This window comes from Peromyscus californicus, unplaced genomic scaffold, assembly GCF_007827085.1.
Source record: "Peromyscus californicus insignis strain IS unplaced genomic scaffold, ASM782708v3 Scaffold_9__1_contigs__length_137607984, whole genome shotgun sequence".
Lineage (NCBI taxonomy): Eukaryota > Metazoa > Chordata > Mammalia > Rodentia > Cricetidae > Peromyscus > Peromyscus californicus.
In genome coordinates, this window is record NW_026294617.1 from 73,481,393 (window position 1) to 73,497,769 (window position 16,377).

At 44.7% G+C, this 16,377-nt stretch overlaps 1 protein-coding gene across 1 annotated transcript in view; it reads left to right on the forward strand.

The window, feature by feature from the left end:
* The window catches only part of Ctss (cathepsin S), a 38,950-nt gene extending 26,704 nt beyond the window's left edge, over positions 1-12,246 (forward strand). Inside the window, exons 5-8 of the mRNA XM_052731476.1 lie at positions 242-472; positions 2,403-2,568; positions 5,121-5,223; positions 11,930-12,246. Coding sequence (XP_052587436.1) covers positions 242-472; positions 2,403-2,568; positions 5,121-5,223; positions 11,930-12,029 — 600 coding nt within the window. The 3' untranslated portion in view covers positions 12,030-12,246. The remainder of the gene's footprint in view (positions 1-241; positions 473-2,402; positions 2,569-5,120; positions 5,224-11,929) is intronic.
* The last annotated feature ends 4,131 nt before the right edge of the window (positions 12,247-16,377 follow it).

The window sequence follows — 16,377 nt, forward strand, 5'->3', positions numbered from 1 at the left end:
AGAGGGGAGGACGGCTGGGGCTTTGCACATGGTTGGTGTGTACTATCAGTGCGTTCGCAACGCCTGCCGTGAGCCCCGCCCTCTCCACCAGGGTAGGACCTTGTCTGGACCATGTCTCCCTTCACTGTCTGAGAGAGAAGGCGTCAGTGGAGGAGGGAGCTCTCCCTGGCAGAGCCGGAGCCATCGTTTGCGCGATGGCAGCTGCCTTGACTGAGGCTGAGGCTGACCTCTCTGTTTTCAGGGCTCCTGTGGGTCCTGCTGGGCCTTCAGCGCCGTGGGGGCCCTCGAAGCGCAGCTGAAGCTGAAAACAGGGAAGCTGGTGTCTCTCAGCGCACAGAACCTGGTGGATTGCTCAACCGAAGCAAAATACGGGAATAAAGGCTGCCAGGGTGGCTTCATGACCGAGGCCTTCCAGTACATCATCGATAATGGCGGCATCGAGTCGGACGCTTCCTACCCCTACAAAGCCATGGTGCGTCACGTCTGTCCCCTGTGACTTCATTCCCTCCACTGGCTCCACCCCCTCCAGGACCCTATCTGCAGCTCCTCAATATCGGAGTTCTCTTCCAAATGCAGTGACCTTCTTAATCAACCCGTGGGGCTTGGGGTCATTGTTTGTTACAGGGTCTCATGACACAGACCAGGCTGGTCTTCAATTCATGTCCTGGTTGAGGAGGCTCTGAATTTCTGTTCCTTCTGCCTGTACCTCCCAAATGTTGGATTATAGGGGTGTGCCGACAAGCCCTAAGCAGAAAATATTTTCAAACAGGAAGGTAGCATTCATATTTAAATACAGGCTTAAAGAAAACATTTTAAAAGCCTTCTGCGTATTATCTGATATTTAGCTTTTTAGTCCTGCAACCTCCAATGCTTAATGATATTCTCAGGTCATCATCAAGCTCATTCTCCACTTAAAAGGTGCAATAATGAGCTGGGCGGTGGTGGCGCATGCCTTTAATCCCAGCACTCGGGAGGCAGAGCCAGGCGGATCTCTGTGAGTTCGAGGCCAGCCTGGGCTACCAAGTGAGTTCCAGGAAAGGCACAAAGCTACACAGGGAAACCCTGTCTCGAAAAAACCAAAAAAAAAAAAAAAAAAAAAAAAAAAGGTGCAATAATGTTATCCTCTTTGCCTCAAGATTTTTGTTTTGTTTTCTTACAAATTCTGTTGAGTAATAACCGCCCCCCCAAAAAAACATGGAAAAGAAAAATTATCCTGACAGGGCTGGCAAGATGGCTCATTAGGTAAAGGGACATGTGGCCAAGCCTGACAATCTGAGACTGGTCACTGGTCCCACATGATAGAAGAGAGCCAAGTCCTGTAAGTTATCCTCTGACTCCACACTGGCATAAATAAATACAATAAAAAATCACATCGTAGGGGCTGGAGAGACGGCTCAGTGGTTAAGAACACTGACTGCTCGTCCAGAAGACCTGGGTTCGGTTCCTGGCATCCACATGATAATTCACTACTGTCTGTAACTACAACTCCAGGGGAATCTAACACCCTCACACAGACAAAACACCAATGCACATGAAATAAAATTAAACATTTTTTAAAAAAGATTTATTTATTACTTATAGTGTTCTGCCTGCATGTATCCCTGCAGGCCAGATGAGGGCACCAGATGTCATTACAGATGATTGTGAGTCGCCATGTGGTTGCTGAGCCATCTCTCCAGCCCAAAATTAAACATTTTTTAAAAAAATCACATTTTAGCTAGACAGTGGTACCTTTAATCTCAGCACTTTAGAGGCAGAGGCAGGAAGATCTCTGATTTTGAGGCCAACCTAGTCTATAGAGCAAGTTCTAGGACAGCCAGGGCTACACAGAGAAACCCTGTCTCAAAAAAAGCAAAAACAAAAAAATCATATTTTAAAAATTATCCCTTGAAAACTTCCTACCTTCAGCAATATTATTTCGATTCATTTCTTTCAGCCTCTTTTTCTGTTATGATTTTAGGGGGGAGCGCAGTCATATGTTCAACAAACATACATTTGTAACCTCCTGGGTTTTTTTGTTTCTTTTTTGCTTTTGAGACACAATCTCACTCTATAACTCCGGCTGGCCTGGAACTCGCTCTGTAGACCAGGCTGGCCTTGAACTCAGACCCACCTGAGTGCTGTCTCTTGGGGTTACGTTCATTTTGTGCAGTCTCGTATAGCTCCAGCTGAGCCGAGCTTGGCTGAGAAGCCTGTGCTACCATGCCCAGCTTGAGACGGTGTTTACACAAACAAATGGAAAAACCCAGAACAGAACAATAAAGAGGGGGTGGGGGTGGGGGAGGGAAAGACAGGGAGAGGATCTTAGACGGTTGAAAAGGGTAAAGTGCGTGGGTGGGGGAACCATAGTTGAAATCCAGGAAACTGAAATAGACTTTATGCTTTTTTTTTTTTTTCCGTAGGATGAAAAGTGTCACTATGACTCAAAAAACCGAGCTGCCACTTGCTCCAGGTACATCCAGCTACCCTTCGGCGACGAAGAGGCACTCAAGGAAGCAGTGGCTACTAAAGGACCTGTGTCTGTGGCCATCGATGCCAGCCATCCTTCCTTCTTCCTCTACAGAAGTGGTAAAATGGGGGCGCTGGCCTCTTGTCCTTTGCTGCGCTTGGTGTAGACCGGGCGTCCCATACCTCGCTCTAACTGGTGAATCCCACTGGTTAAAGCTGACTAATCCCACTGGTGAAAGCTGACTAGGACCACTCCACTAAGTTCTTCATGAGCCTCTGTCGTCTCACCCACACAGCGACTCTAATTTACACACGAACACCTCTCGGCAAGGCTGATCTGCCTTGGGGCTGGAGCGTCGGCTCAGTGGTTAAGAGTACTTCTTGTGGCAAGGGACCCAGATTTCATTCCTACATCCCACCTCCTCGGGCACCAGGCAGGCACGTGGTGCACATCCAGACAAAACACCCATACACATAAAATAATAAAAATAAATCTAGCTGGGCGGTGGTGGCGCACGCCTTTAATCCCAGCACTCGGGAGGCAGAGCCAGGCGGATCTCTGTGAGTTCGAGGCCAGCCTGGGCTACCAAGTGAGTTCCAGGAAAGGTGCAAAGCTACACAGAGAAACCCTGTCTCGGGGAAAAAAGAAAAAAAAAACTCTGCAGATGAAAACCATGTCACGGGCTACGTAATCCACACATAAAAACGAGTGGCCGCTAAGTGTGGTGGGTGTGTCTGTAATTCTAGCATTCGGGAGGCAGAGGCAGAGGGATGACAAGGTCGAGGCCTGGGCTACACAGTGAGACTCTATCAAAAAGCAAAAACAAAGCAAACAAAGAAATTAGTGGTTTTTTTTTTAATCCACCAACAGTGCATTATATGAACTAGAAATCCAGAAAGCACTTCCATAACTGGGGGTGGGGTGGGGGGTGGAGTAGGGGGTGGGGGGTTGGGAGCCTAATAATAATAAATTAACCCAGAGAGCAGAAGACGCCATAGTGAGCCTCAAAAGGATACACACACAGAGGCAAAACACATATCCCCTGTTTATGAAATGCAGTCAAATATCAATAAAATTCTTCACAAACCAAATAGAATAATCTTTAAGAATGTATGAAACCGTGAAAACCTTCAATAGCCAAAGTCATTTTAACAAAAGCAGCAAAGCAAGAGAGCACATTCCTGAGTTACAGCGACCAAACAGCATGGTGTCAGCATGACAACAGACCCCAGACCAGCAACACAGACCAGCAGGACCCTGTCTCAAAAACACAGCCAGGCATGTCACATGCCTGTAATTCTAACACTTAGAAGTGGGAGGCAGAAGGTTTACTTCAAATTTGAAGCCAGCCTGGCTGGCCTTGTTAGGCTTCTATCTCTGTGTTAAAACACTGATCAAAACCAACTTGGGACAAAGTTTATCTGGCTTACAGTTCACAATCCATCACCAAGAGGATCCAAGGCAGGGACTGAAGCAGAGACCACGGAAGTACGTGGATGGATGGATGGCTCCCGCCCTATGGCTTTCTCAGTTTGCTTCCCCTCCAGACAGGGTTGCTCTGTGTAGTCTTGGCTGTCCTGGAACTCACTCTGTAGACCAGGCTGGCCTCGAACTCACAGTGATGCACCTGCCTCTGCCTCTACCCAGAGGTGGTACCACTCACAGTAGGCTGGATCCTCCCACATCAATCATTTTTCAAGACAGTGACCTACAGACTTGCCTGCAGGCCAATCTGACGGAAGCATTTTCTCAGTTGAGGTTTCTTTCCCCAAATAAGGTAGCTTGTGTCAAGTCAACAGAAAGTTCACCAGGACACTGACTATATTCTGAGAATTCCAGACAAGCCAGGGCAACACAGCAAGACCATGTCTCAGACAGACATATAGATAAAGATAACCAAGTGCTGGTGACATGGAGAAGGGGGCCTTTGCACACTGACTATAAGAATATCAATTAGGACAGCGTCTAAGGGAAATGGTGTAGAAATTCCCCCAAAAGATAAAAAATAGAACTATCATTTGACCCAGCAGTTCCACCGCCAGGAATATATCCCAAAGAAATTAAATCAATATATTGAAAAGACATCTCTCGAGTTCATTGCAGTACAGTTTTCAGCAGCCTAAGTGACCATCAGCTGATGAGTGGATAAAGAGAGAACAGCACGTATACAACATGGAATACGATTCTGCTTTTAAAAAATAGGATGCAGGAATGGGGTGTGGCTCAGATATTAAAATGTTCTCTCACTGTGCATGAAGCCGTGGGTTCAGTCCCCGGCACACATACATACTGGACATGCTGGTACAAGCCTGTCATCTCAACTCTTGGGAAGTGGAGGCAGGAGGATCAGAAGTTCAGGGTCATCTTTGACTACTTATCAAGTTTGAGGCCAGTTAGGGGGCCTATGTGAGACCCTGGCTGTGATCTTAAGCACTATGGAAACTTAAAGGAGAGCACATAACACTTCTCTAAGGTTGACACTTAGAACTGAGTACGCCATCACACACAGCTCAGTGACACAGTCCCTGAACATCCACAGAATGCAGAACCCTGTATTATGCACAATCATTTTGTCCTCTCTCCAGGAACCTTGTAACAAGCAGTCGAATGTCCACGTGTGTTTTCTTATCCTGTAGCACTTGCCTCTTTCCCACCTGTGTTTTATTCCCAGGTGTCTATGACGACCCCTCCTGTACTGACACAGTCAATCATGGTGTCCTAGTGGTTGGCTATGGGAACCTCGATGGGAAAGACTACTGGCTTGTGAAAAACAGGTAATACATTTGCACATCAGTGTCAGCTCCAGTGTCAGGACTTGGGGGTGGAGGTGCACATCAGCGAAAGTGCCCTTGCTGTTAGGATTGCTGGGCACCATAGCAACAAGGATGAGCATTTAAAGTCCGAAGAGGAACTACTCCCTGCACCACTCGGGTGGTTTTTAATAAGAATGGCCCTCATAGGCTTAGTCATCAGGGAGTGGCACTATTTGAGAAGGATTAAAATGATTAGGAGGTGTGGCTTTGTTGGAGGAAATGTGTCCCTGGGGGTGGGCTTTAAGCTTTCAAAAAGCTAAGCCAGGCCCAGTCTCTGTGTGTCGCCCCCCACCCCTGCTTTTGGATTAGGACCTAGCTCTGTTCTAGCACCATGCTGATGCCCTGCTCCCAGCCCCGATGGTAAATGGACTGACCCTCTGAAACTGTAACCAAACTCCTAATTCAATGCTTTCTTTTTTGAGTTGCTGTGGTCATGATGTCTCTTCACAGCAATAGGACAGTGACTAAGACATCCATGTTCATCTTTGTTTTCATGATTTGTCTTCTATAATACTTTTCATTCTATTTTATATCATTTGGTGTTTTGAGATAGGGCCTTGCTATTACTCCTAGATGGCCTGGAACTCACTATGTGTTTCAGGCTGGCCTTGAACTTACAGCCATCCTTTGTCCCTGGGTGTCGGAATTACAGATGCACACTGCTATTCTTGGTTTGCTTTTCTATCATTCCTTGTCTGTTCTTTTTATCCTCTGTAGAATATTCATGGCTGTAATTTTTGTTTGGCAGTGTTAGGGCTTAAGGCCACGGTCACACATATGCTCCTTAAGCTCAACCTCTGAACCACATCCCCAGCCCCATCAGCCCCTCTTAGGAACATTGTTCCTCTGCCTAGCCCCTGAATGTTGTTATTCCCTACTCCCCCGGGGATCCAAATGACTACTTCTACCTTTGTACATCGTTCCACTCAGGATTTACCGCAGCCTATAAGCTGGAGGCCTTCAGCTCTCTTCCACCGAATGTGGCATTGGCCCAGAACTTCACACTTACCCAGTCACTGACATTTTACTTTCTCCAAACTCAGTGTGGCCAAAGACTTCAGTTCTCTCCTCTCCATGCTGTTCCCTCCAGAATTTCCCAGATCAGTAAATCATATCACATAACAGTGTCATCCAAAAGGTACCGTGGAGTCATCCCAGGCCTCTCCAGTGACAAATCAAATACAATTTGCCTCAAGTTGTCTTGGGGTTTGCCTGCCTCTTTTCTGTGATTCTGTCTCTGGTTCCGATGGCTCTTGCCTGGACCGCTGCTCTATCTAGCCTGAGAACTGGTGCTCTTCTTTACTCTTTATATTTTGTTTTATTTTTTCTTATAACTGTGCATGTGAAAGTGCATGGTGGTGGTGGTGGGGTGTGTATGAGTGTATATCTGGATTCTGGGGATTGAACCCAGGTCACCAGGCTTCCGGGCAAGTGTTTTTATCCACTGTCTTAGTTACTTACCTGTATCTGTGATAAAACCCCATGAGCAAGGAAGGGTTTATTTGGGGCTTATGGTTCCAGAAGGAGAAGAGTCCAGACCATCACAGCAGGGAAGTATGGCAGCAGGCTGAACCCATGGAGGCAGAAACAGCCGAGAGCTTACATCCTGAACTGTATGCGGGAAGCAACAAGAGCAAATTCAAAATGGTGTATGTCTTTAAGCTCTCAAAACCTGTTGTTTCTTAGTGACACACTTCCTCCAGCAAAGTCACACCTCTTGAGCCTGTCAAACAGAGACATCAATTGGGGACCACATATCCGATGCCAGAGAATATGGGGGGACATGTCACCCAAACCACCACAGCTGCTGGTCCATCCTGCCGGCCCCATCCTCTTTATTCTTGAATTGATCTTTCATGTGCTGCCGCCTAGTGGATGTGTCTGAGCAGAACAAGTCTGGGCTTGCAGCTCCTCTGCTTGGGCACCAGTCAGTGTGAAGTTCCTAGTGGAGGAGTCCAGTCTTTCTCTGCCTGCCTTGCCAGCCTCCTGGCATTCAATTGGCATTTTTATTTTAGTTAGAGTAAACTATAAGACAGTTATACAGCTACAGACCCCATACATACAGTGTCATCTGAAATAGCTACTTTTCTTTTTATTTGGTTTATCATTCTTTCGAAAGCAGCTCAGAAGCCTGGTGGCACATTCTTATAATTCTAGCACTGAGGAGGTGGAGGCAGGGCATCCTTGGCTACATACCAAATTCTAGGCCAGCCTGAGCTACATGTGACCTATTTCATGCCCCTCATCAATAAAATAAAATACAGACTTAAAAAATTCAAAATATAATTTTTTGTTTTGTTTTGTTTTTTTCCAGACAGGGTTTCTCTGTGTAGTTTTGGTGCCTGTCCTGGATCTTGCTCTTCAGGTTGGCCTTGAACTCACAGAGATCTGCCTGCCTCTGCCTCCCAAGTGCTGGGATTAAAAGTGTGCGCCACCACTGCTCAGTACCAAAATATAATTTTTTAAAAAGGCCAACAATATGACTCAGGGGGTAAAGGTTCTTGTTGCCAAGCTAACAGCCTGAGCTTGATCCTACATTCTACATGGTGAAAGAACTGGCGCCTACAAGGTGTACTCCGACCTCCGCTCACACATGCCTTCCCCTACAGTAAAAAAATAAATGTAGTAAAACAATTTAAGCCAAAGCAGCTTAAGCATTATCTATTCCAGGAAAAAAACATCTCTGAATGTTTGGGATTAAAAAAAAATGTCTTTTTTTTTTTAGATTGGAACTTACTGTGTGTACTAAATTAGCTTGGAACTCACAGAGATTTTTCTGCCTCTGCCTTTCTGCCTTGCAGGTGCTAGGATTAAAGGCATGCATCACTTGTATGCCTGGTGCCCTCAGAGGCTAGAAGAGGGCCTCATCTCAGAGCTGCAGTCACAGATGGTTGTGAGCCACTACGTGGGTGCTGGGCACCTAACCCAGGTCCTCTGCAAGAGCAGCCAGTACCTCCTAACCATTGAGCCATCCCTCCAGCCACTAGGCTGCCAAACTATTCTACAGATGCTGAGCCAAAGCATTTACACATTGTGTTTAAATGGTTGCTTGTGTGTAGCTGTGATGTTCTGTATGTGACTTCGTGGTGGACATGAGGACAGACTTGTTTTTCTGTCGTCAGCCCCCTTCCAGCACACGGTGACCCCTCAATAATGCACTGAAGTGACCTCTGTGTAATTCATAAGCAAAATGAGTACAACTTTTAGAGGGAAAGTGGGAAGAGGAGGCTGGAGAAGTTAAGACCCTTGTTGCTCTTGCAGAGGACCTGGCTTCGGTTCCTAGCAACCAAATCAAGAGGCTCACCGCTGTGTGTGACTACAGTTCCTGGGGCTTTGATGCCCGTTTTTAGACTCTGTGAGCACCCATATGCACCCAAACTCACATAGGCACATACCATTAGACATAATTATTTGAAAATATTTTCAAGCTTTATTTTATTTTTAATTATGTGTATGTATGTAGATATGTGCACAAGAATGCAGGTGACCAGGGTGGCCAGAGGCGTATAATCCCCTGGAACTAGATTACAGGTGGTTGTAAGCCTCCTAACATGGGTGCTGGGACTCAAACTCAGGTCCTCTGGAAGTACAGTATGTGCTCTTAACCACTGAGCCATCCCTCCAGCTCCTGAGCTTTTTTGCTATTGGAGGCAATATGAAAAGTCAAGACTTGGAAGCACAGTTGGGGTTTTTCCCATTGGTTTCCCTGCACTGTTACTACACAGCGCAGAATGGAGGGCTCAAAACAGCAGAAGTTTGCGTCTCCTGGCTCTCGAGGCTAGAAGACGGAGATGAACGTGTTGTTGGGTTGCTTTCTTCCGAGGATTGTGGGGAAGAAACTATTTACAGACACGGATCTAAGGGATTTAAGAAAGTCAAACTCAGGGACAGAACAGGATGGTGACTGCTGGAGGTATGATGGGGACACAGGAGGTGCTGACCAAAGGGGACAGAGGCTCAGTTAAAGAAAGTTCTCCAGTTCTAATGTGGGAACAATGTCTTCATTAATCTGTCTGTGCTCATTTGCCTCAGAGTGTGTATGCATGCACTATGTGCACCTTGGATAATTTCTATTTTGTTTGTTTGGTTTTTTGGTGTTTATTTGGGGGGGGGTTGTTTTGTTTGAGACTAGATTTCTCTGTATAGCCCTGGCTGTCCTGGAACTCACTCTGTACACCAGGTTGGCCTCCAACCCAGAGACCCACCTTCTCTGCCCCCACCCCCAAATGCTGGGATTAAAAATGTGTGCCACCACCCAGCATGGTAATTTCTAATTAAATACGTTTTCGTTAAAAAAATAAAATAACTACTTGGTAGCTAACAGCTGTAACTATAACTCCAGTTCCATCAGGATCCAACCCTCTTCTGGCCTTTTCAGGCTCTGCGCACACATGATACACAGACATTCATGCAGGCAAAACACATACATATAAAATAAAAATGTTTTTGACAGGCAGTAGTGTCATACACCTTTAATCTCAGCACTCTGGAGGCAGAGGCAGGTGAATCTCTGAGTTCGAAGCCCACTTGGTCTGCAGAGTGAGTTCCAGGACAATTAGGGCTATAGAAATTGAAAATTAATTAACTAATTGATTGATTAATAATAAAAATACCCCAGTGTGGTGGCACATGCCTGTAATCCTGGCATTGGGCAGTGGAGGCAGGAGGATTAGGAGTTGAAGACCAACCTTTGGTACATAGCAAGTTCAAGACCGACCTAGGCTGCATGAGATTCTTCTGTCACACACACACACACACACACACACACACACACACACACACACACACACACACACACGATGGAAAGAAGAAAAAGCTGAGTACCTCCCCAGCTCCTGAGGTTGCAGCCACTGTGGCTTTCTTTCCGTGGCCTGTAGGAACAGTGCTCTCTCTTGCTTTCAATTCTCACGTGGCCTCCCTGCGTGGGACCTCCCTGTGTTGACTTCAGTCCTACTGGATTGAGGCTGACCTCACGACTTCATGTTAATCTAATGATGTCTACAGTGCCCCTACTTCCAAATAAGGACGCATTCCGCACTGTGATGGGCTAACAGTGTTTGTGTGCTCCACTGGGAAAGCGGCTGAGGAAACTGCTCATGTACTGATCAGCTTGATGTGGAGCCCTACTAGCTTTCCTTGTTCCTTGAGCTTCTTTTTTATGTGTTGTTTTTTTACACACACACTTTTTTTTTTTTTTGGCTTGTTTCTTCAGTGATTGAAATAATCTTTTCTCTTGTAGCTTACTGAGTTTCTAAAGGACTCTCCTAAGTAATATTCTAAATGGCCCCCATCCAAACCTCTTCGTCTCCCCCCACTTTTTTTTTTTTGAGACAAGCACCCATGTAGCCCAGGCTGGCTTCAAGTTCATTATGTAGTCAAGGAGGACCAAGAATTCCCGATCCTCCTGCTTCCATCTCTGTGGTGTTGGGATTAGAAGTGTGTGATGCTTTGTGCCCAGGCAGATGAGTTCTTGAATACACAGATGCGGTCTACACAGCAAGCCTGAAAGCCTGTAATACCAGGCAGCTCATCACCTCACAAAGGAGAATGCTCTACTTCTGGATAGCTTTAAATAGGAAAGCGTCTCATCCATTTCTGGATCATTCACAACTGCATTATTTATCATTTGCTTTAGAATTCATTGTTATATAACACTTTCATAATGGCTTTCATAGTGGCTGCTCAAAAATACTCTCAGTATTTCTCTAGAGAAATGTGTTTGCTGGAAAGTTGTTACCCTGAACCAAACACTGTGACAGCTAATGCTTATAGTCCCAGTCCTTAGGAGGCAGAGTTAGAGGATCAGCTACGTAGTAAATTTAAGGCCAGCCTGGGATACATGAGACTCTTGTCTAACAACAACAACAACAAGTCATTATCTATGACCCTATTGTGCAAAAACATTTAGAGATGAAGTGCTATAAATAATATTCACTCCTTACAGAAGGCATGCTTAGAAAGCAGGCTGGACCTTATATTACTGTCCCTAAATGTAAGTCAATATGGAACTAATGTGTGTGGTGGCTCACACATGTAAGCCAAGTCCTGGGAAACTGCTGTGAGTTTGAGATTAGACTGCATGTTTTTGTTGTCTACAAACAACGAAAAACAAAACAAAACAAAAAAAAACCTTAAAAACAAGCCAGAAGTGATAGCACACACCTTTAATCCCAGCACTCAGAACCAGAGACAAGTGGATCCCTGTGACACAGTCTGGTCCACATAGGAAGTTATAGGCCATCCAGGGACATAGTCAGACCCTGTATAAAAATATATATAAGTGTAGGGCTGGAGAGATGGCTCAGTGGTTAAGAGCACTATTCTGGGGCTGAGGATTTAGCTCAGTGGTAGAGTGCTTGCCTAGCAAACACAAGGCCCTGGGTTCGGTCCTCAGCTCTGAAAAAAAAAAAAGAGCACTGTTCTTCCAGTAGGACCCAAGTTCAATTCCCAGCACCTTATTATAGCTCACAACTGTCTGTAACTTCAGTTCCAGGGGATCTAAGACACTCACACAAACATACATGCAGGCAAAACCTCAATGCACATAAAATAAAATTAATTAATTAAAAATATGTAAGGGTTTTAGGAGGAAGCAAAGAGATAAAAATATTGATGATATAGTTTTATTATATTAATTTATAATTTTGTGTTCTTTCTCTTTTTGTAGCTGGGGCCTTTACTTTGGTGATCAAGGATATATTCGGATGTCAAGAAATAATAAAAATCATTGTGGGATTGCTTCTTATTGCTCTTACCCAGAAATCTAAATGATGTCTTCTTCTTCTAACAAGTCATGAAGATGAAATACACTCTAACTTAATTTCACCTGTTCTGTCCAGAAGAAACAAATGTGTCATGAGAAATGTCTATTTAATGTATTAACTAGGTTATAGTTTGTTTTCTTGATAACTTTGTCTCTCTGAAAAGTCTGTAAACAAGTTAAGAATGTACTATAGATGGAACTCTGTCAGAGTCTGTCCCCAGGATATTCGTGTTTGCTCTTTCTGTATCTTACACCCTGTCTTCTTTATGTTTTTTTTTTTTTTTTTTTTTTTTTTTTTTTTTTTTTTTTTTTTTTTTTGGTTTTTCGAGACAGGGTTTCTCTGTGTAGCTTTGCGCCTTTCCTGGGACTCACTTGGTAGCCCAGGCTGGCCTCGAACTCACAGAGATCCGCCTGGCTCTGCCTCCCGAGTGCTGGGATTAAAGGCGTGCGCCACCACCGCCCGGCTTTTCTTTATGTTTATAACATAATATCCCTAAAGAGTTTAATAAATCTGTCATTTCAAATCTCTATTTTTGTCCCATACCATATTTTCAAAATGTTCTTAGATAACCTTTATACCCTCTCATGAGCATGGCCATGTTAGTGATGAGCTATAGCCATTGTGATGAAGAAAATGTTATAAAAACTTAAAAAAAAAATGCTAGGTATAGTGGCACATGCCTTTGATCCCAGCACTCAGGAGGCAGAGGCAGGCGGATCCTCGAGTTCAGCCTGGGCTACAGAGTGAATTCCAGGAAAGGCACCAAAGCTACACAGAGAAACCCTGTCTCAAAAAACCAAAAAAAAAAAAAAAAAAAAAAGAAACACATAAATGGTTAAAAGCAAAGCTGGTTTTTTGGGGGAGGGAGGGGAAGATGGCTCAGTGGTTGAGAGCACTTTGCACCTCTTGTACAGGGAACGTGGGTTCATTTCCCAGAAACCACATGGAGGCTCTCAGTTATCCATCATCCAGTTCCAGGGTGGTCTGCCTTCTTCTAGTCCCAGTGAGCACCACACACACGATTCACATAAATATATGCAGGCAAAACACTCTTATAATTCTTTTTTTTAAAGGTAAGCTGTTTTTGAACACCTTTGAAGAATTAGTTACTTATTTCTGTGGTGCTGGTGATCAAACAGTCTCCCATATGCCAAGTAATTTCTCTACCAGTGAGCTATGCCCTCAGGTATGGGCCTGGGGAGGAAGGATTTGTAACAAGCATAAAGGTGGGGTCTATTAACTGCAGAGAACATGGGACCTCTTTCATGAGGATGAGTTCTACTGACTGAGAGACAATGCTCGGGATTTTGGGGGATTCAGGTGAAGGCTGGCTCCATAGGATAGCAAAAGATCACTAGACAGCATCCACTCCAGCCTTCCAGGTGAACAGGTGTCATTTTCCTCCTTTGAGGAAGACAGCACTGCCTGTTTAACAATCCTGGTTTCCCCGGTGCTTTCTGTCAGCTGTGCCCTCCACACTCACCAGCCCTGGAGTCTGTTCCCAGTGCTCTATAAACTGTGTGGAGGTCGGAGGATGACTTGCTAGTCAGTTGCCTCAATATGCCAGGCTATATTGGAAATTTAATATGCCATGTTTTGGTGGCCCCCTCTGCCCACACTGATATTTCTTCTGATATTGGAAAACCAATTTTTGCCTAAGTCTATTTTCTCATCTCAAAAAACAAAACCAAACAAAACCCAACAATGCTTAACACCAGAAAAAGAGAGAGGTGGAGGATGGAGAGATGGGGACGAGGGGGAAGAGAGAGTGCAGGAAGGGGTGATAGCTGTCTCTTTCACAAGGTTCTTAGAGAAGCGATGTAATACCCGGGCAGTGAATTGGAAAAGTCTTGGAAATTTTTAAATGTGAGAGAAAAAAAAACATGGTAAACATTAGAGTAAGATTTTCAACTTTTTTGATCCTGAAAACAAGATCCTAGTCCTCATTATTCCTCATACTGAACTGTGGGGGGTCTCTGAGACCACCCAGGCCAGCAGAGTGTCGTCCGAGAGAGGAAAGAAGACAGTGCAGTCCAACAGGACTCAGCATCTGGTGCTGGTTCAAACTTCGAGAGTCTGACACCATGAAGTTTATTTTAGGCATATATAAGTACAGCACCATTTGGAACAACATTTTCTGGTGATACTTAATCCCGTGTACACAATAAAGCTTAAGACATGACAACATCAAAACTCTAAAGTACAAGTGACATCTTCCATAAAGATAGACTAAGGAAAGGGGCTCAAGATAACAAACTCAGGATAAGCATTTTGAGGAGGATAACCCTATAGATTAACTGAGACAAGCTCAGGATAAGTGTCTGGAGGAGGATAACCCTATAGTTTAACTGAGACAAGCTCATGATAAGCGTCTGGAGGAGGGTAACCCTATAGATTAACTGAGACAAGCTCATGATAAGTGTCTGGGGGAGGATAACACTACAGATTAACTGAGACAAGCTCATGATAAGTGTCTGGAGGAGGATAACCCTATAGATTAACTGAGACAAGCTCATGATAAGTGTCTCGGGGAGGATAACCTTATAGATTAACTGAGACAAGCTCAAGGGTCTGGGGGAGCTAGTGTGGCCTAGCCACACAAATAGTGTGAAGGTCACCACATCTGTCCCCAGCCTTCTGGGTGGAAAACAGGTACACACTGCTCCTTTGAAAAGACAGCCCTGTGTGTTTAACATTTCTATTTTCCTTAGTGCTTATCTGTGAGCACAAGGATCTACATGCCTCTGACACTGAATAACTTTGGGCAGACCTTTTCCTATCTGTGGTGTACATTTCCTCTTGTTGAAAATATATCAAAGTTCATGAGACAGTACACATTAAGGGAAGAAGCTTCCACTACCCCACAATCTCCACCTATCCTTCATCCTAATGTTTTTTCCCATGGTTAAAACTGCTTTATTGAGGTGCTGGCATAACTGGATGTCAATATGTAAAAGATTACTGGAGGGGGGTGCTGTATCTTATGGGGACACAAAGAACATTTTAGGGTTATGGAGTAGTCCATGAGGGTGTATCATCTGAGCCAGTTGCCTTGAAACGGTTCTGGATGTTGGATCATCTGGGCCATGGTGTCATCGGAGACCTTTCAGGGGGTCTTGGCTGGTCAAACCTGATGTATCTTAATCTGGAACAAATCCATAGCCTCTGGCTTTCTGTGGAAACAAAAGCAGAGCCTCCTTTCCAAAGCAACATATCCTTACATCCAAATTTTGAAGTCAAGGTACCTTTAAAATATACATTTTGGCATAACTCAACAGCTTTTGTAATCAAATGTTTTTCTTCAGTTACGAATATCAAAGAGAACATAATCCAGATTCTCTGTGTGGTAGCCATCTTTACGTGGCTTATTTTTTTATATTAGCTTGAGCCTATTGCTTTAAACTGCAGCATTCTAAGCCTGAAAGGGCGCTGGCGCTGCTGGCTCCACCCACTTCAGCTTCCCAATATGGCGGTGATACGTTTTCCGCCATCTCTGGGAGCCATCAACTCTCAGAAATAGTGGGTCTATGCTTCTATCAAAGCAGCGTGTAGCCCAGAAAACTCTTTTTTTTTTTTTTTGTACTAGCAAAGGCTAAATCCACCACACAGCTTAATGTGCCACTTGCAGAGGCCTCATTCCCACCATACTACAGGTCGAGCCTGCACGCACGCTAGGAACCCGCCAGTAGCTCAAACCAGCAGCTGCTGCTCATTTGAGAGAGACAATTAGGAAGCTGTTTTTAGCTCCATTTTAGAATCTTTTTTCTCAGTTTTTAGGTGGAAACTCTTGCCACCACGTTGGACGCCATTTGTTGCTTGAGTTTTCCTGCCTGGCCCACAGTCAGGGCAAATCTCTCTCACCCGCCAGTCCCAAGCCGCTCAAACCCGATCAAGTAAACACAGAGACTTATATTGGTTACAAACTGTATGGCTGTGGCAGGCTTCTTGTTAACTGTTCTTACAGCTTAAATTAATCCATTTCTATTAATCTATACCTTGCCACGTGGCTTGTGGCTTACCGGTACTTTACATCTTCCTTATCCTGATGGCGGCTGGCAGTGTCTCCCTGACTCAGCCTTCCACTTCCCAGCTCTATTCTCCTCCTTGTCCCGCCTATACTTCCTGCCTGGCCATGGGCCAATCAGTGATTTATTTATTGACCAATCAGCAACACATTTGACATACAGACCATCCCACAGCAGGAGGCTATATAGCAGGGGGGACCCTAGGATGACTGTGGCTTATAATAAGTTTTGGTTTTACTCAATTACTGGGCAAGCCTCAATCAAACATTTCACTATTAGGATAAAAATTTATACTGTATCAAGCTGATAATAGAAAAAAACACAAA